This window comes from Sciurus vulgaris (genome assembly GCF_902686455.1).
Source record: "Sciurus vulgaris genome assembly, chromosome: 11".
Classification (NCBI taxonomy): Eukaryota; Metazoa; Chordata; class Mammalia; order Rodentia; family Sciuridae; genus Sciurus; species Sciurus vulgaris.
Window position 1 is genome coordinate 37,481,273 of NC_136472.1, and position 20,440 is coordinate 37,501,712.

The window sequence follows — 20,440 nt, forward strand, 5'->3', positions numbered from 1 at the left end:
GTCCATCAATAAATATACAAAAACCAGAGGAAGGGTATGCTCTGAAAAATCAAAGTAGCAATAGCAATGATCATCGTACAAACATGAACGATCGGCTATTCTTTGCAAACTCCACACAGAGAACTTACAAGAAGACGCACCTAGGACAAAAGCAATTGAACATGTTTTTCTTGTTCTCAAAGACATTTCGCTCTTCCAGAGAAGTTGGATAGTCCCTCTCTTCTACTGCTCTGCTGTGACATCATTAATGAATGTTGACTCTGGATGTTTTGGGTTTCAGTGTGAAACCTTCTGAGAGGTGCTGCTGGGAGGATACATTGTGACAGGCTAGAACCTGCAAGATGTGGACTTGAAGGTGTCTTTTGCCTCATCAAATTTTCACCTAGGGCTACTTTAAGGAAAGCCCTTAGGAGACATGAGAGATTTACAATTGCAGGGAAAATTACATCTTAAGCTCTTGGGTTGCTTTCTACAATAGTTACATGGTAGCCCCTTACTTTTGTAAATAAGGACCAGTCTAATGACTCCGTCCAGGCCACCTGTCATGTCATTGACATCGAGTCAAATTATGCTTTCAGACCCATGGCCATTATGTCACATCATTTCCTAGCCCTGCCTATTTGTTGAGAAATGTCTAGAACGGGTGGGGAAATCATCTTGAGCTGAGAGACTTGACTCTCCAGTGCACCCCCAAAAGAAAGTGGGGGACAGGTGGAGCCTGGCAGGGCCCCCTTGAACCTGATCCTAGAGTGGCTTGTGGCATTCAGGTCAAAGAGCCTGAGTGAGCCTGTCTGGGTGAGTGGCAGAGCCAGAAAAGCTCTTGGGAAACAAGAGGCATTTTCAATACGAGTGGCAGTCAGAACACAGAGAAGCCTGATGTTCGTTTTCTTTCAACTTGAAAAGAAAAACCAGGCGTCTTAATATGCAAGTGGCCAAAAACATTCACAGAAGAGGAAGGAGTTCTTTTTTCTTTTTCTTTCAGATGTGGCAGGAGTGGAGGGGGGAGGACAGAGTGGGTAGGAAGAGCAGCAGTTGGGAAGGAGTGGAAAGTTTGCATCTCTCCTTTAAATATATCCTTCAAATCAACTCTCCATGCAGACCAGTCGTCAGTTAAGTGGGGAATTTTTTTTCCTTCTTCTATTTTTGACTTGAAAACATTGCCAGTGAAGCACAACAGTTCAGGCAATGAGCTTTTCTGGGAGCCTAAGAAAGGAAGTCCCATTTTGTAAGATTGATAGTGTCAATCTTATCTATTACAAGTAGCCTTTGGAAGTTCCAGGACCAAGGGAACATCCTGACTGAAGAAGTGCCCTCATAGGATTTGCCAAGTGGGAAAAACCGGACAGAGGATAAAGCCATTATTCTCTCATTTCGCCACATACCTGCCTATCTAGTGATAAGGATCCCAGCGGTGGGAAGCCCTGTAACCTTTTGAGGGATTCCCCAGGAGCTCAACCCATCCTAGTCAGCAACTGCATCAGGGGCAGACAACTGGCTTGTTGACATATGGACAAATATGCCATAAAATAGTAGACCAGGGTCTACGCCACATACCCCTCACCAATCTATGCCAGTCAGTTGGCCACAGACTGACTCTTTCATTTATGTTGCTTCTCTTTAATTATAAGATGTCAAAAGGCATTACCACATTGTTTCTGGAAATCACCAATAGGATCAGCATCTATGAAATGGGACCCCACAAATGGTAGGTGATAAAATGGAATGTGATTTCTCAAAGGCCTTCAGGGGACAGAAAGGTGGCCATTAAAACCCCAAGTGGCCCAGGCTCTTCTGCTCACAGTTCTGATTCCAGAACAGGAGAGGAAGCCTTAGAACAGCCTCATAAATAAAATAGTGCTGCCTTCCTTGACCTGTGAGGTTTGGCTGAGGGAGCCACTGAGTGGGAGCAGAGGGACTCTCAGATGAGTTTACGGAGGACCATTCTCAGATCATCCCCATGAGCTCTAGAGACCCGGGTGTTGCTGGTTTAGAAACAGAAGGATCACAGCACAAAGGGTTAAAATGGAAGAAGTACAGATGTTTATTATGGATCAGCTGAAACCCTTTTATGCCTCTGACAAAGTAACCTTAAAAAAAATCATACTGATCAAAGGACCTCCAGGGTTTAATATTTCAAAAACACAGATAAATAGCTTACTACAGATAAATAGCTTCACCCTTTGGGTGTCTCCCAGAAGCATCTGAAAAATTTCCAGGGAGTTCTGTTTGTAAAAAAGGGATGTGTAACCAGTACACCCCAAACCCCTACCCTCCGCTGGAAAGCAATGCACAGGGACCGGGCTGCTGGAGAGGCAATATGGACCCATTCAAATTTCCTCCCAAGGACCAATCCCTCTTAGCCTCTGGGAATGTCCTTAGCTGGTGACTGCTACCTGGGAGGTAGGGTATGGAGAAGATTGGGGATCAGACACATGTTCTTGTAGCCTTTGTTAGAAGCCATCCCCAGCACACCCTGCGGGGTGAAAGGCCTCTAGTTGGGAACTGGAACTGTCAAATTCTTTTGGTTTATTAACTGGGTCCTAATCTCAGAAAGCAATGCTATTTTTATAAATTGGACCTGACTTTTAAAAACAAAAACAAAAACACAAAAAAACCATAAAAGAGTAGAAAATTTTATGCTAAAAAATACCCCCAATAAAACAATCAGTAGCACATTGCATCTGTGAAGTGTCCCAGCTCCCAGTGATGGTCATGTTTCCAACTGTGGTTCCTTCCGAAGTGAATGGTGTAGATGTTACACCCCGATCTTCATGTCCACATTCTGCAGGTTCCGTGTCTCATCCGCTGTCATAAATTGGTCTGGGGTCTCTGATGACTCCTTGTTCACCAAGTGTACCATTTCCTGAGATTTGCTGGCCTCTCCATTGAGTCCACTTGGCTTTCTGTCCTCCACCGTCCCATTGCCATTGTTGATCACCAGTTTTTTCTTCTGCCCACACCTAATTGTTTGTAAAACATCATGAGAAAGGGTGAAATGAGCATGGTTCCTTGGCCTTAGACTAAGATAAGGTGGAGAGAGGGTAAAATGACTCCATCATCGTCATCATGACCATCATCATGGTTCAGTCATGACCATGACCATCACCACAGTTTATGATGATCTTGACATGGGCCAAGCACTGAGTTCGGTACCTTCTCTACTTTATCTTACCGACTCTTTAACAATCAGCACTTCTCAAAGTGAGGTTCCTGGACCAACAGCAAAAGCATCATTTGGAACTGGTTAGAAATGGAAATTCTCAGCCCCACCCCAGACCTACTGAATCAGAAAACTCTAGGGTGAACCTGGGATCTGAGATGTAACAAGTCCTTGGGGGTTTCTTTAATGCATGGTCAATTTTGAGAATCCATGACCACCACTCTGGGAACCCAATGCTATCATTATCATCCTATTACAGGAAGAATTGGAGATCTGGACATTTAGTATTTTTCCCAAGTTATTCAACAAGCAGTAAAAGAGCCAGGATTCCAACCCTAATCTGTCTGACTCTCAAGTTCTAATTCTTCTTCTGCCATACCACGCAATAGAAATGTTTGCCTTTGTAAGCACCTGAGCAGTTCCTGCAGACTTAGGTGAACAGTCAACATGATGATTATAAATCATTCTGATTTGTGTATTCAAGAAAGTCACACTCCTTCCTCTCCTGGTCAACATGTTGTTGGCCTTGTCAGTGTTATTCCTGCTTGTTCAGAGAAGAATAAAACAACCTTGTTCTGGAAATAGAGGTCATATTGATTTCTTCCTAACATGGGTTAACTTTTGTACAATCCTGGATATAAGAGTTTTAAACAAACTAAGACAAATTATTTGATGTTACTTTAAGGATTCTCAATAACCTTACTTAAGACTCAAATGCAGAAGAAGGTTTTCTATGGATGAGTGTGACACTGTTCTGGTATTGTCATAGCATAGCCTCACCCTCCCAGCCTGATGCAGGGCCTCCTCTTTCCTGTAACAGGATCATGGCTACACATAGAGCAGTTAGAAAATTATGTTCAACGGAAGCAAAGTTGCACAGTTTCACAACAACCAGGAAGGCAGGAAAGAGGAGAAAGGACTAGCATTCATTAAACACTTTCTGAACTCCAAACTCTCCACAAGGAAATTCCTATGATCCTTACAATAATCCCACAAAGCAGCAATTATCCCCTTTATACAGCAGTGGAAACTGAGCCCCAGAGAACTTTAATAATTTGCTCAAGGTCACCTAAAGGGTAAGACTGAGAGTCAATATTCAAATCTAGACTTCTGTGACCAAAAGCCCAGCTCTGCCTGGTTCTTATCAGTGCTGCCAACCATCTGGATATCTGGAAACCGTATGAAGTCGGAATTGCTCACTTTGCCGCTGGATATTTGAGTTATAGAGACAAAGCCTCTATTATTCATGATCACGGGCCATTCCCTGTAGGACTGCCAAGGCCATAAACTTTAATCTCTTGTTTGGGGAAATAGAAATTATACCTCCTCAACAGGAGGTGGCTCTTGTATCCTCTGGCATGAGGCTTGGTGAAGGGTGCAGGGAAAGATGCTTGAACTACGGAGCAAATTTATGAGGGCTGGGACCTTGGATGAAGTCCACAGAGTAGGGTGCATGGTGAAGAGCAGGGCTTTGGGAGGCTTGGCTGTGAGACTTTGCAGCTGTGTGATCTGGGGCAGCTCAACCTCTCTGAGCCTTGGTTTTGGACTTGTAAAATGAGGCATTTGAGAGCATCAGCCTCACAGGAGGGTGAAAAGACCTTGACATAGATCCTGGAATTCAATAAAAGAGTCTCTTATTGTTATTATTTATTGCTTTTATGAACAATGTAGGTTGAGGAAACGAAGCACTTAGAACAGTATCTGGAATACAGGAAGCAATCAAGAGGTGGCTAGCTGTAACTGTAGGTATGATGAGAGCCAGGTGAAATGGACTTTGCTGGTTTCCTCTGGCTGCCTCCACCTACCATGTCCTATGTACTATTAAAAGTATTTGAAAGGCTGTAAGTAGAATGCCACTTGTATTATTCTAAATTCTCAGGTGGCACTCTGTTCTTTGGAGGAAAGTTGTCTGATTAAAGTAATTTCTGTTTGCCCTCCCAATGGATGGGTGAGCAGGGGAATGGAATACTGTGGGAAAGTGATTTGTAAGCATAAAAAAAAAAAAAAAAAAAAAAAAAAAATCTGTCCCTGCATGCAGGGGGCAGGGACGAATGCTATTAATCTAAGTGAAGCTGATTTTGAAAGTAAATAGCACTTGACCTTAGAACATAGAAGGGCTGTGCTTGACCTTTGGTTGGCCTCTCTCCTCTTTGGATTTACATATCTTCATTATCTGTCTGAGCCCTTTCAGGAGGGTAAGACTGTTCTCGTAAATAACTCAGTCCAATACTGAGTGATCTAGGCGCTTAATAAATAGTTTTAAAAGGTAAGTGCGAAATTTTCCATTCATCTTAGTTACAGGAATGAAGGAGGAAGAGGAGCTGAAGGGACCTCAGAGATCATCCAGTCCACCTCCTTTATTACGTAAACAGGATACTGAGTCCAGAGGTCAAGGGTATTGTCCAAAGTCACACTTTCACAGCTTAGATCTTTAGACTCCAGGGATCCTTGCTGACCTGTGTTTTGCCTTTGTCTCTTCTCAGGAAATCTCCCACTATGGCTGAGCATAGTGACCACACAGCATGGCACCTGACTGAGGCCTCACGTCGCGGGTGGGGGGATGGGCAGGCTAGTTTCTTACCCAGGTAAGAAACTTTTAGAACATGGTAGAATTTATTCCAAAAAGACTTGGGCAAGTAACTTAACTGATTCATGTCTCTTCTACCTGGAAATCCTTAAAAGATATTTAGGAATTTATTTTGTGTTGTTTGAGAACTATGCCATCTAGCATGGTATCCACCAGCCGCAGGTGGCTTATGTAAGTGTCAACTGAATTTAAAGAAAATGAGTAAAATGTAAAATTCACTTCTTTGGTGGAACAAGCCACATTTTAAATGCCTATGAGCTCAGGTGGCTATTGGCTACAGACAGACAGTACCAATGCAGAACATTTCCATCGCTCAGAATGTGTGACTGGACAGTGATATTCTAGACAGCAGAGTCACAGCAGTTAGACAGTAGCACCAGAGAAGGAAGACATTTCTAAATCATGGAGATTTATGGAGGAGACCTACCAAGAAGAGGGTAACTGACTGTCCTCTGGGCTCACAGAAAATATGATTAGGCCCATGAAAGTGAAGACCTGGGGAGGCCTTCTCAGCACAATTAGCCTAGAAACATTTTTAAAAATCACTTCTGTCTTCTAAAGCCTTCTCTGACAACGTCCTTGGGTCTTTTTTCCTCTTCAGACACATTCTCCAAGGGAAAGATGCCTGAAGGCTGCTTCTCTTGGGCCTCATCCAATATCTACCATCCCAGTGGGCTCCTGAAACGATGTACTCTTTTTTGTGTGTGTGGTGCTGGGGCTTGAACTGAGGACTTTGTGCATGCAAGGCAGCACTCTACCAACTGAGCTATATCCCCAGCTCACAATGTGCTCTTAATGGGAGTGAATCAAATACAGCTCCCATTGGAGGGCTGTCATTCAAGGACGTTGGTTTCACAAAGAACATCAAGGAAGCAATTTTGGAATATGGTAGGGGGTGGGAAAACTGAAGAAATCATGGAACCCCCCCAAGTCAGCATCTCGCAGAGCAACAACATGGTTGGTCCTGATCGTTGACATCAGCAACTAACGCCTTTCCTCTTTCAACTCTAATTCCTAACCCATGGCTACCACTGAGAATGTTTTCAACAAATAACAGGTGACAGGAATCTGACAGGCCTATATACATACAGCCGCTAAACCTCAAGATTCTTTCTTTTATGGAAGGGATGGTACTCTTTTTTTCTCTTCCTTCCCACCAGGTCTGATAGTTATGGGAGCCACTCAAAACACATTTGCTAAACCAGTGGTTGTGGTGCACATCTATAATCCCAGCGGCTCCGGAGGCTGAAGTGGGAGGATCTTGAGTTCAAAGGCAGCCTCAGCAACTTAGCAAGGCCCTAAGCAACGCAGTGAGACCCTGTCTCTAAATAAGATCTAAAAATGGGCTGGGGATGTAGCTCAGTGAGTAAGCACCCCTGGGTTAAACCCTCAGTACCAAATTAAAATAAAAAAAAAGTCTGCTAAATGAGTAAGTCTGCTTGGAGGTTCTATTTTCAACCAACAGTCTTTGATGAAAATAGGATTCTGCATCACTCTTAAATATAACGCTCAAAGCAGAAAGGACCCAGCCTTCTAAGAGGATTAGAAATGGGCTGTTGGCTTTAGGAATGCAGTAAACATTAAGGGGCCTGGGCAGCCGTTAACCATCCTTTAGCTGAGTGGCAAATCTGTTTTCAATTATCAAATCAGGACACAGTAATTTATGACATCCAAGCAGCTACTTTCCCGGTGAGATACTCGCTCTGCTGGATCCTGTGTGTCCCTGTTTGCCTGTTGCTACGGTGACTGCTGGTCTTGGGAGGAGGGGACAGGGAACCATGAGACCCATCTCTGCTGCTGACAAGACAGGGAGCGATGTGGGAGCTAACCAGCCACAATGTACAGACCCCAGCTGCTCTCGGGGACAGCTGAGGTCCTTCTCCGAGGGCTCCCCACATCGACAGCATCCAGGCCAATGTCTCCATGGTGACACGTGCAAAACTTATGGACTGTATACATGAGCAAAAGGGGTACATTCTCCAGCCTGGGACAAAAGGGCTGATTTCAAACAATGGGAAATTCATATTTAATTGAGCAACAGTAATCCAAGGGAAGACAAGGAAGCCCAGGGGAAGTAGAAAGATTCTTTGTAAGGGTTTCCCCAAGTCACATTATTTAAATTCCACCTAAAAAAAAAAAAAAAAAAATCCCTTTCCATTAGTAGGGGCACTTAGGAGGTTTTTGAGACCCCTGATTCTTGTTTCTTGTGTGATCAGCTGTCATGACCGATTTTTTTTTATTATGCTCTCAAAGGTATAGATAGCGACATAGCTATTTAACTTTATTTTATTAATACTATTTTTCTTTTTGGTATGTAAAATTGAACCCAGGGGCACCAAAATATACTATTTTCATTAACTTATACCAGCATAAATTGGTATTATTGATTTCTTCAGATAACTGGAGAGTAGGAAGGCTACGTATGACATGGAATTAGTTGTTTATTGTTTTCTAAAAGCAAACAACCAATTGTCTATAATTCTCTCTAGGTCTTCTCCCAAACTGAGGGGCATTGTCTGGCCTGTGAGATGATTTAGAGGCACAATACATGCAACCCTACTTTAAAATAAGATTCTCTTACCTTAGGAGCAACCTGAGGGATTTCTATGAAAGGTTTAATGTTACAAAAGTTTCATAATGAGTCTTTACAGAGACTTGGGCAGAAAATTTCCACTGATATAAAAAATACCTTTATTTTGAAGTATGCTCATTAATGCTCATTTCCTCTGGTGCGAGAATTATTATTGTCCTTCTTTTCACTCTGGGTAGCATTATTTCTGGTGCCTGCTCATGGCTTAACTAGGTGTATGTGTCATGCAAATAACTTTCAACATGCTAAGTCCTGGTTGAGGTAGGGAGCGAGCAGGGCCTTAAGGACAAAGTCCACTTGCCCATTCTATGGAGTGATCTGTCTTTATGCACTTTCCTAAAGAAAGTTCTTCATTGTTCTTCCATGGCTCTCACTGTTAGCAAGTTTTCCTAGGCTATAACCTGACTTCTTTCAATCGTAACTTCCAGAAAATAGAAAACATCATTACAAAAAAAAAAAAACAAGACACACAAAATTAATGCTTGCTTCAGGCAAGGGTTCTGGAAGTTTCCATGGGCCTCAGATAGGCTGAATCTTTATATAGTTTGTAAATCATAAAAACACTTAATAAATGTTTAACAAATCAATGTATGAAATCATATACTTCTATGTGCATTACCTGTGAGATATTTCATAACTTTTATGAGAGACAGTCTTCATTAGATTTAACTCTGCAAAAATTAAGAACCGTGAGATTCAACCATTTAAAAGTAGTGGGGGTGGGGCTAATTACGAATGTCGCCTTTCTCTAAATGGACAGAAAAGTTTCTTAAACTGTAACATGCCCACCAAGCCCTGGGATCTTATTAAAATGTAAACTCTGAGACAGGAGATCTGGGTTTGGGACTGAGATTCTGCATTTCTAACAAGTTCCAGGAAGCCAAGGCTGCTGGTCACAAGAATCACACTCTGAGCAGCAAGGACACAGAGCCTCAGGTTAAATGATACCTTCGAAGTTGCAGGTCCCATGAAGCATCCTCTTACCTTCTCCGACTGTTGACAGCAATGCAAACTGCAAGAATCAAAGCCAGGGCCAAGAGGGATGCCAAGATGATCAGCCATTCTGGTGTGAATGAACACATGTGAGCTTTGGAAATGGACTTTGTAAAACCAAAAATGCAGTTTAAAAATTGACCTGTTTCAAATAAGAACCACTGAGAGCCCTCCAACTAAAAGGTCCAACCAACAGGTAAGTCATTCTAAAAGAGGAATTTTTATGTAGGTGCTGGTCCAACAGGCCTCTTGAATTAATCTTTCATCATCAGTCAGCATTTTCAAGTCCTGCCATGAGAAAGGGTTTTCCAAAAACAGGTAGAGTGACTTGTTGAAACTTGTAGATGCCTTTGGTGCAATATTATTCAATAGATTAAAGGAAATGTGTGCTTCTTTGGAAAGAAATAATCTAAACAAAAATCAAGGTCATATTCTAGTGAGTGTGGCAAAGGACACGGCACTGGAGTTGGAAAGAGGGTGAATCTGTGCACACTCAATGAGGATCATTTGGCCCCACTTGGAAAAGGTTTCAAAATATTCATGCTTTTGATCCAATAGTTATACTTCCAGGAACTTATAGGACCTCAAAATTAGCTGTAAAGATGCACCTTACTGTATTGTTTAGAATAATATCCAGTGGTAAGGGATGGGAATAGGAAAGACAGTAGTAGAATGAATGGGATATAACTTTCCTATACTCATATATGAATACATATTCAGTGTAATGCCACATCATGTTCAGCCACAAGAATGGAATTAGAATTGTAATGGGTTGCACCCATGTATGAATAATATGTCAAAATATACCCTACTGTTATGTATATCTAAACACAACAAATAAAAAATAAAGTAATTACAAAAAAAAAAAAAAAAAAGAAATATAGAAACTCTAGCTGGACCCAACGTTAATAAAATAGTGTTGGATGTGTGTGATGGATGGCAACCAATAGTCCAATGCCTTTTAGTATCTCTAATATACTGTTTCTTGCAAAGGTCAAGAAATTAAAGAACAGTTGTTTTATTCTTACAGAAACATAAGATATATCCATTGTATTAAGTATAGAATACAGGGGGAAAATATTCAATAACGTGGAAAGCTTTGGTCAACCACCAGGAATGGTTGACCAGACAACATGCATGATACTGTCCTATTTTTGTTCATAAATTCCATTGAAAGATGACAGGAAGCACTTAGATGAAAATGGTAACCATGGAGCTTCTGAATGGTGCGATAGAAAATGGTGACTCATTATCATCCATTTATTTAGTTGTATTTTCTAAAATCTCTTTGATACTATGTGTGACTGTGCACTAATGAAACACTATACACTTGTTTTAAATCAGGCTTTAATAGGATTAAAAGGACTTGGCAAGTGGAATAAATCCATATGTCTGCAATGAACCAGGGCTCGAGGAAAAAAAAAGATGAAAAGTCATTCATTGTCCACTTTGTTTGAGAAGTCTTGGTTTCCTCCCATTTCCTGCTGGGTACCCCCTTGGCTCACCTCAGGTGGGTGGGGAGCCTGAGGGGAGTGTACTGTTTCTCCAGCCCACCCCCCACCCTGGCCTGGTCTCTAGTCCTGAGATGTCCCACATTCCATTCACTCTCACTTGAGCTGGGAAGACTCCTACTGCCAATTACAGCTTCCTGCCTCTGCCCTCCTCCCTGGCAGCTGGTCCCCTCTCTCCAGAGTCTCTGCCTTCAAGTGTACACAGACAAGCTGAGGCAAAGGAGCCAGGCAAATACCACATTCTTCTCTTTCCCCAAGGGTGGCTCAGTTTGGAGACCTCCAAAGAGGGGAGAATTAAAAGGGTAATTTACAACACTGGGTGAGCCCTTCCTTTCTGAGATCCCCCTTTACAAATGGTCAGTTTTGATCCTGAGCCAAATAAAGAATTTGCATCAGATGTCACAAATCTTGACATTCTTGAAAGTCAGGTGTCCACCCACCTCACTGTGTGCACGTGTAATATTTTCTGCAAAGCTTCTTTTGGCTGGATCAGTGGATTGATCCTCAAGAAAAAAGCAATGTAGGGAAAAGAAGAATGTTTTCCCTTCACCTAACACAGATGGTCCTTATATCTCCCCCTTGTCTGCAATTCAAAAAGAAAAAAAATTTTCCAGCCCAAGAAATAGAGGGGAGACTGGATGGGAATAGGAAAGTCCTAGGAGAGTTCTGATGATCACTCATTTGTAAAGGAAACTTTAGTAAACACGGCACTCCTCTGAGACAGGCCAGGAACAGGTCTGAATGTGAGCTCAGCTCATCGAGGTGACCCAGGGGACCGAGGAAAAAAGAGTGTTCCATCCTTTTCCTCCGAGAAGCATGGGAATCTCATTCATTCTTAAACTTTCAAAGAGAAGCCATCAGCTTCAAAGGACTTTAATTTAGGAAAACAGGCATTTAATTGTGTCTCTTCTTCTTCCGGGAACATTCTCAGAAATTTGCTTTAAATATCATCTTTTGCTTCTCTGTTTGAAACTCACCTGGAATGTGGGGTTTCCTTATAGGCCCAGAAGTTGTACTTGGCCCACCTTCTTGACTCCCGCTTGAGTGTCCTAAGGGGAAAAGCAACAAGATCTCTTAGCTCCAGTTTGGAATGCATAACCAGGAGTTCTTTCCAGAGCAGCACGTGGGGGGCCAAGTTCAAGGTCTGCATCACTGAGAAACTATTTATAGATTGAAGCCACAGACATTTATAGTGTTATATAAAAGACATTGCAATTCAGACAACCCACCCCACGAAAGTTCAGTGTAATTAAGGGTAAGGTTTAGAAACGTTATTTTGTGTCAAGGAACATGAAAATTCTTAGAAGCTGTGTTGGGCAGTGGTTAAGACTTTGGGCTCTAGCGGGGCAGCCTTGGATTCCAGGCCTACATCTGCCTCTTGCTAACAATATGTGCTGGGTCAAATGATCCTCCCTAAGTCTTGGTTTTCTCACTGATAAAATGGGGATAATAATAGAATCTACTTAATCATCATTTTATAGAGACTTAAAGAACAATACAATAATGGTAGTTGTGCATAGTTATTAATCTCTTGGCGTAATTTAGGACCTTACTACTCGAAGTGTGTCCCCTAGGCCAGCAGCATAGCCATCACTTGGGAGTTCACTAGGAATGCAGAATGTTAGACCTGACTACAAACCTATCAAATCAGGCTTCCATTTTAACACTATCTCTAGGGGATGCATATGCTCCAGAATGTCCAAAGTGAATCTAAAGATCACATCTAATATCATCACAGAAGCCAAAACAAACACTAAACAATAAGGATCTGAGAACAATGGCCCTTTCTGTCAATGAAAAACAATCACTCTAGTAGATTCCCTGTCAACGTATTAGTGAAACACACCTTTGTTGGAAAAATGAACATTTTCTACTACTGAACAGTAACACTAAGGAACTGATCCCAAATTTGAGGGAAGCATTTCAAGACATACAGTCCACAAGTCGAAACAACAGGTGGCTTTCAAAATGAGAAGGGCATCTCATTAAAATAATTTAAAAAAAAAAACTTCTAAGACACCTTGCTAAGGGACTTAACCTAAATTAAAGTTTCATGAATTTTGTGTGCTTTTGCTTTTTCAGGCTTCCTCTACTCCTTGACAGCAAAATTTGAAAATGTCCTACCAAAGTGAGCTTTTTCCTCTAGCAAATGGGAACCTGCCATAGACCCCGAGGTCACTGAGGGGAGAAAGCTCAGGTGGCTAGCCAGTCAGTGGATGAAGACAGCAGGGACTTAAATGAAAAGCTTTTCTTAGAGAGTCAGACCTTGGACTCTGCAGAACAGATGCTGAAATCTTGATTACAATGATTATTTGGGATAGGAAGACTCCTGTTGATATAATTTGATGTTTTTGTTAAAACTCATAATGGAGCAAATTCTTACCAGATGTCTTACTATTTCAACATAATCCAGCCCATTTGACAATGGCCTTTAACTTCACAAACCGGCAAAGGAATCCAAAGCACTTACCCTATGTGCCTCCCGGGGTCCTTGGTCATTGGCAGGTCTTCACCTGCACGAGTCGTGGGATATTGGCCATCTAAGTTGGAGATCTTTGGCCTTGGAAAGCACCTAAGGTACAGTCACTCTCTCTGGTCTTTTTTTTTCCCCCCTGACTCACAGCAGCCTTTGATATTTGAAAGGGAGGCCATTAATAGATCATAATCTCTTTATTTTGATTTTACAAAAAAGTGCTCCCAGCAAGGAAAGATCTGGGTGTGTACACAACAAGATGAAACCTCCTGTTTGAACAATAGACACCGGCACAGGAGCCAAACAAAGAGGCCGACTCCCGCCCACCAGGTTCTCACTTCAAGCAAAAGCTGAAGAGGATGGACAAGTGCAGCAGGCCTCCCTTGTGCCCCAGAGGTCCACAAATCCATCAGGGTAGGACTGGCAGGGAGAGCAAGTTCTGCAAAGAGGGGCACCAGGCACTTTAGCTGGGAGATGAGACCCAACCTGAGACATGTGCACAGAGATCAGTCACGGGGCTTCAGCTGAGAATGACAGTGAAGGACAGAGCTTCTCAAACTTGGACTTACAGACAAACCACCTGGGGGGTGTTAAATGCAAATGCTGATTCAGTCTGTCTGGATTGGCCAGAGATCCTGCATTTCTAGCCAACTCCTGGGTGATGTCTCTGCTGCCTGTCCAAGGACCACACTTAAGAGTAACTGGAGTCTTTTGGTTTCAAAGAGCAGAACTTTGAATAATAACTCCCTACTGTTTCCAAAATACTTCCACATTCCTGACACCTTGTGCTGCTTATAAGAACTCTAGGGGGTAATTGAGGCTAGTTATCTGATCTTCTCTTTACTAATAAGGAACTGAGGCTGGGAAAGGTCAAGTGCCCTACCCAAGGAGGCTTCAACTTCTGTCTCTACTTCAGAAGTATTTTGGATGAGCCCTACACTTCCACAAAAGGTTATTATCAAAGCTACCATGTCACTATCCATTTTCAGATTGGTTTTTAATCTGGAGGCAACCCTTGCCCCAACTTGGGCATGAAGGGGAGGGTGATAATTTACATAGATTAACTGGTTTGTCTGAGGTCACCTGGATTTGTGATGCTCAGGGGGACCACAGAAGGCAGCCCTGAGAGTCTTTCACTAGCCTCAGCATTAGAGGTCACAAGTAAAGCTGCCTTGTGTCAGACTTTTGCTGCCTGAAATACTGTTTCCAGGGCTGATCTGAGTCAGAGCAAACAGGGGTCTATTTAATAATGTAGGCCCGGCAGTAACTATGGTCATGATGGATTGCTTCCTCTAGACTGTGCTTAGGAGAGGCAATGAACCTCTGGGCTTAACACCTGACTGCCACTCAATGGTCACGACAACTTGGCCAGGTTATTTACCCTGTCTAAACCTTAGTTTCCTCATCTGAAATATGGGAATAATAATGGCCCTTATGTATGTGACAGGGTTTATAGTATAATTAAATAAATTAATATTAGATGAACTCTGAATTTGTTGACATTGGCTATTATTGCCTTATAGAAATAGCAGAAGCAGAAATTTCTTATGGTCTAACATGTAAAATGTTTTGTACAGTGCTGTTGGCACTCAGTAAACTCTTAAATGTGAGTCATTGTATCATGGGCTAGGGATTATGCTGAGTATTTTACATGTATTCTATTATTTAGTCTTTAAATCAATGCCCCGGGACAAATTATCCCAAGTTTATTAGATCGGAAATTGAATCTCAGACCCTTATGCATCTTTCTCAGTTAGTATGTAGAGGAACTGGGGCCAAACAGAGGCTATTCTTATTTCAGACTCACACTCTTAGTCATTCTGGCAGATGGCAATGTTGTTAACCTAGTGGCCCTGCTTGAATTCTTGCTGATCCTTTCAGATGGAAGACTTGCCTCCAGAGCAGTAGTTCTCAAAGGGTGGTCCCTGTCCCAGAAGCATCAGCATTACCAGGGAATTTAATAGAAATACAAATACTTGGGCTGCACCCCAGACCTACTGAATTAGAAACTTTCAGGGTGGAGCCCCTGCAATGTGACTTACTACACCCTCCGGCAATGGTAATGCATGCTCAAAAAGTGTGAACAAGTTCTCTAGAGACGCTGACTCATACTTCACCAGTACTCTTCAGGTTCAATGATTATAACAGTAAATGACTACAGCACTTTCAAACTCACCAGCTGATCCAGATCCATGTGTGGTATGGGACCTCCCACTGGCATCTTGGTCTCCTGTCATGAGCAATGACACAAGGTCAGTATGGTGCACTTGCATTTTCATAAAGCCCATCACTAAGTTTGGCCTTTAAAAGGTAAGCAAGGAATGATGGTAAGAGACTGGAATGGGTCTATGATATTAATGCTGCTCCCTGTTTGGTCCAACGATGAGTGAACTAGAACTTTAATCAGAATTAAGGGAGCCGAGGTAGCACAGGTCCTCAAGGATGACCCTAGGAAATGTGCTTTTGGTAGAAATACAAGAACTGGCAAAGAACTCTCCCACAAAAATATGATGCCTTCCCAGGTCTGAGGTTGGAACTAGACATTGTGTATTTTAAATAAGGACTCTAGGAGCTGGATTATGAGAATTGTGATCACTAGAAATGTGTGTACTCTGACTCAGGGAAGGGAACACTTAAAGAGATTTCTTGGAGGCAGAAAATGGGTTGCAATAAAAAGTTCTTGTGACTGAATGATGTAAATATTCAGAAAGAAAAGTTAACCACTTATTTAGAGGAAAAGGGTAAAAAAAAAGTAAGTGAAAAAATAAATTGTGAGATGATATTATGTGAATAAGTTCCTAATGATTTTTCAAAAGTCAAGTCTATATTTTCAATACTAATAGTTAATATAATCCCATCTTCTTGAACATCTATTACTAGGAAGCTTAAACTGAGACAAACTCAGGAATTTCTAAAATCTATATCCACATATTGAAACTTGGATTTAGACTATGGAACCTTCCTGGCTTTTCCACCCCACCCCAACACCATTTTTCAAAACATACTAGAATCTTGTTTTAAAAAATCAAGACAATGGTATCATAAAGTGGCTATAATTGTCATTAAGAAGGTGCCTGAAAAGAATACACAGTAACCTGGTCATCTTCATTTACCCCCTCATAATTATATTAGAGAGATTGCTTTGTTCCTTGGTTGATGGTTAGAATAACAGAAAACAGAACTTCCTGAAATGCCCCCTTGTTAAGCCCTGCTACCAAAATCACCACCACCATCACCACCACCATCACCACCACCATCACCAAGCACAGCCACCAAGATTCTGAATGTTTTAGTTCTTAACCCTATAAACATAGAGACTGAGAAAATGTATGGGTAGAAATACACTTATATGAGTGTTTGAAAGAAAACTAAGGATGGGAATCAGATTATTCACTAATCATTTAATCCATGGTGAACCATGGAATATCTGTCCACGTCACCACCTCTTGCTCACTACATTGAAGGGATCAGTGTCTGGGAATACAGATTGTGTAGAAGGCATTTTATCACAAGGTTCTGTAAGCATTCTAGTGTGGGAAGCTGTTCTTATTTAGCAGAATCAGACTAGGTTGGGCCATGGGACGCAAAGACCTGGCTTCTAGGAACTGCCAGGAAGCATGTGGTGCTGCGTGCGAGTGGTTCCCTGTCTCCTTCTGGAATTTTCCCCCTAAGAGAATGGCTCCCCTAACTCCATCCTATCCTGTCCATCATAGAAACAGCTCCTCCCAGTCCTTGCCCCCTTTACCTGTATATTATAAATAAAGTAGAGTTGGGAGACTCCAGGTTGTTGTAAAAGGCCAGAGCTGGTATGGCCAGACCTGTCATGCCCCCTCTCATATAAAAAGAGTATTGGCTTGTGTGTTTATTGAGTAGATAAGTTTTTTGGGTAATAGATAGAAAAAACACCAACATCCTCCTCTGGCAGTTAACCCTTTCCTCCTCCATCCGAGACATGGCAGAGAGGACCTCCACATTCTAGAATACTGTAACTAATAAAATAGCTGTTTAAAGTTTAAATCCATTAGGTTGCACAACAGACCTTATTTTGCTAAGAGAAAAGAGGTAGTACTTTTAACATTCTCTTCTCCAGAAGAAAATCAACAATGATACTTGGAGTTTTTAATAAGAAAGAGCAGGACCAGGATAAAGAAAAAAACCAAGAAATGTAAGGTGACTCTGTCTTTCCATATTGCTAAGGTCAGCATTTTTAAAACTGTTTTCCTTGAAGCCCTGGGGTGGGCAGCCCCCCAAAAAGGCCCAGCGGGTAACATTCTGGATTTTCTTTTCTTATAGCAGGCACAGCATCACACAGCCACCTGTATTACATATTAGGTTTCATATTTTTTCCTTCTTTGGAGGGGAAGGTGGTGGATGGAGGGTCTCTGCGATTAAAGTAATGTATATTTAAATTCGCTCATTTTTAATGTGTTAGTGATCGATAAGAAGTACTCAAGAAGCTGATACTAGGAAGACAGAATTGGTTTTTAGTTTCTGAACTAGAGTGAATGTTCTCCAGTTCCCCTTTGAGAAACAAATAAAAGAATAAGTATGGAACTGCTTATTTGAGAAGTCTCATTCTAAGTCCATATCAAACTTAATTGAATAAATCATGTCTTTGCCATTACAATAAAAGGAGTGGTTTCTATTCATTAATAGTAGATCAAATCCTGGAGTTTTAAGTGCATCATAACTAGAAGAGATTATCCACCAGCCCGTCACCAAAAGTAAAATTGATCAATCCATCACCAAGAAAAGATAATTTAAGAAAGAAGATACTAGAGGAAATTGTTCGTATGTTGGGTGAACCATAATAGATAGGCAGCATATATTAGTTGAATCAAAGGAAATTGCCAATATTCAATTATTTCCACAAAGCATCAATTTCATGTGGTTCAACTTGCTGTATCACCAGATAAGGAATAAGATAAGGAAAGAAATCCCACCATAACAACCAAGTCACACACAAGAAAATGTGACGTACACTGGAAAATGGAAACATTATTTTATCTTAAATAAATCTGAGTTTACTGGTAGTAGAATTGACGATCAAGATGAAAGCTATTGCCATGTCACAGAGTCACGTAATCACAGCCTACATAGAAAATAGCCCTTTAATAGGAAAGTATATGTGGTTTCTCTCTGTAAAGAAAGCAAAGCAGATAACAAATGGCCAAATTACCTGATAGAAAGCCATCAACATTAGAGGTGAAATCTCCAACAGGAACTTCAGTAACTCTGGAGGCCCCAGTCTGAGCAGGGGTCACTGGGACGAGGGTCCTATTTCCCCTTGTGTCTGGGGAATGAGAGGTTTTACCTTCCAGTGAGGTAGTTGAGTCTTCAGGAAGATTTCCACCTCTTCTTCCACCTCTGCCATCATTCCTATCTGCGTGGAGGTGGAATCGATGGAAAACCCACATGTGTAAGATCACCACCCACCATGTGCTTCTTTTCAGAGTGCAAAATTGCTGCAAAATCATTCCACTATCCAAGAGCAAAAGCAAAAGGCAGTGAAGTTTGTCACACTACTGAACAAAATTGATTAGTTTTCAATAGATGCCACCTGTGCAGTACTCAACAGAAGCGATCCCAATACCCAGAAGAAGCCTTCGTTGAAATATCAAGCCAGGTGTTAAGGTAGGGCTTATGCCACTACAACTGTGGCCTTGAGGTCAACTCAGGTACTGGACAATTTTGAGCTCTTTCTCAATTGGCTCCACCTTCGATGAACTAGAAGGTACACAGCTTTGAAAAGTAAAGCATGAAAGATAAAATTATACTGCTTGCAATTGAAATAGAAAATGCAAGATTTCAAAGACCTAAGGCTAATGATTATTCTTTCCTTTTCCAGGAGGGCACTGCTTCTCGGTCACCAGCACCACAGAGTTGTGTTCCAGAGGTCAAATGGTAAAATAATATTTTTAATGTAAAGAATATAAAGTGCTATAATCAGACTTTTCCATCAATTGCAAATATTATATAAGCAATATGTTATTTTTAAACCAAGTCATTAACTCTACAGAGTTTGAGAAATCTGATCTTTAAGATAAAGCGATATCGTTGACATTTAATGTACAATGGCTTCTAAGAGGTCTACAGAGCAGAAAATTCAGAGACCACCACCAGATGCACCTTTTGATCAAAAGCAGCAGTATATCAACAGCCAACTGAGGTTCCTCCACCAAAGAGAGATATGGAAAAAGCACCCCTAAGTTAGTGATTTTTATCAATAGCTGAAGCCAACTGAGCTTTATAATCCTTACTGCTAGATGATGTGATAGTAGAAATTGTTGTTTGCTCTTTGTCTTCTTCCAGGTCTCCATATGACGTAGAGAAGCTCTGAGAATCACTGTGGTCTGTTTCAATGAGGATGAAGCCAGTGTTATTCTGAACCATAATGCAAGTCCTCTGAGATCTGCTAACAGGGAGGATCCATGGACAGGTGCGTGGGGAGAACAAGATGTGTCACACCACTTCCCCCGACTGAGAGAAATACGCAGAAGAATTCTATTTTGTCCCTACTCTTCTCCTTTGTCTCTCAGTATAACCCATCAAGGTCAAGTGCCAAGGTGAAGCCTGAACCACAACTCCACCCACCATGGATCAGCCCAGTCCCACAACAGCATCGCTCCCAGACGCTCAAGGAAACCAAAGAACATGGAGCCATGAAAAAGGAATGTTCAAATTTTAGCGTTCCCATCAGTAGTCAAAAGCATCTAATTGTGGGTCAACACATGTGACTGTAGGGAAAATAACACTATGTAGTATACCTGTGACCACAAAAGAGAAGGGATCCCATTCGAGTAACTCAAATCAAATTTATACAAGGAAATATATAACTCCTTCTAAAAATCATCAAGTTAAAGACACCATTTTATTCTATTATCAGGTTTTTGATCTCCTCTGTGGATGGGGATTCTCATCACTGCACCAAGGAAATGCTTCCCTGGACAAACACAGGACCCTCAGTGTTCTGAGGTGGAACCGTCACCCACATCTGAAATCACTTTGAGAGTTTTGAATTAATTTCATTCACATTCTTCTAAGAAAGGTACTGACCTTTGAGTTGCAGGTGCAAGCACTCCATAAAACACACCCATCAGCCATGTCCACCACCAAATAAACATCA

The 20,440-nt window shown here is 41.6% G+C and overlaps 1 protein-coding gene across 3 annotated transcripts in view; it reads right to left on the bottom strand.

Annotated features, from left to right (window-relative positions):
• Nucleotides 1-960: 960 nt before the first annotated feature.
• Nucleotides 961-20,440, bottom strand: part of CD44 (CD44 molecule (IN blood group)) — an 83,745-nt gene continuing 64,265 nt past the window's right edge. For 2 of the 3 annotated variants that reach the window (XM_079102057.1, XM_079102056.1), the window contains 6 exons: nucleotides 19,575-19,667; nucleotides 18,494-18,697; nucleotides 15,491-15,544; nucleotides 11,819-11,890; nucleotides 9,322-9,400; nucleotides 961-2,960 (listed from right to left, as the gene is read on the bottom strand). In XM_079102057.1, coding sequence (XP_078958183.1) covers nucleotides 2,756-2,960; nucleotides 9,322-9,400; nucleotides 11,819-11,890; nucleotides 15,491-15,544; nucleotides 18,494-18,697; nucleotides 19,575-19,667 — 707 coding nt within the window. In that variant the 3' untranslated portion in view covers nucleotides 961-2,755. The remainder of the gene's footprint in view (nucleotides 2,961-9,321; nucleotides 9,401-11,818; nucleotides 11,891-15,490; nucleotides 15,545-18,493; nucleotides 18,698-19,574; nucleotides 19,668-20,440) is intronic. The other variant, XM_079102058.1, reaches the window with a different exon arrangement.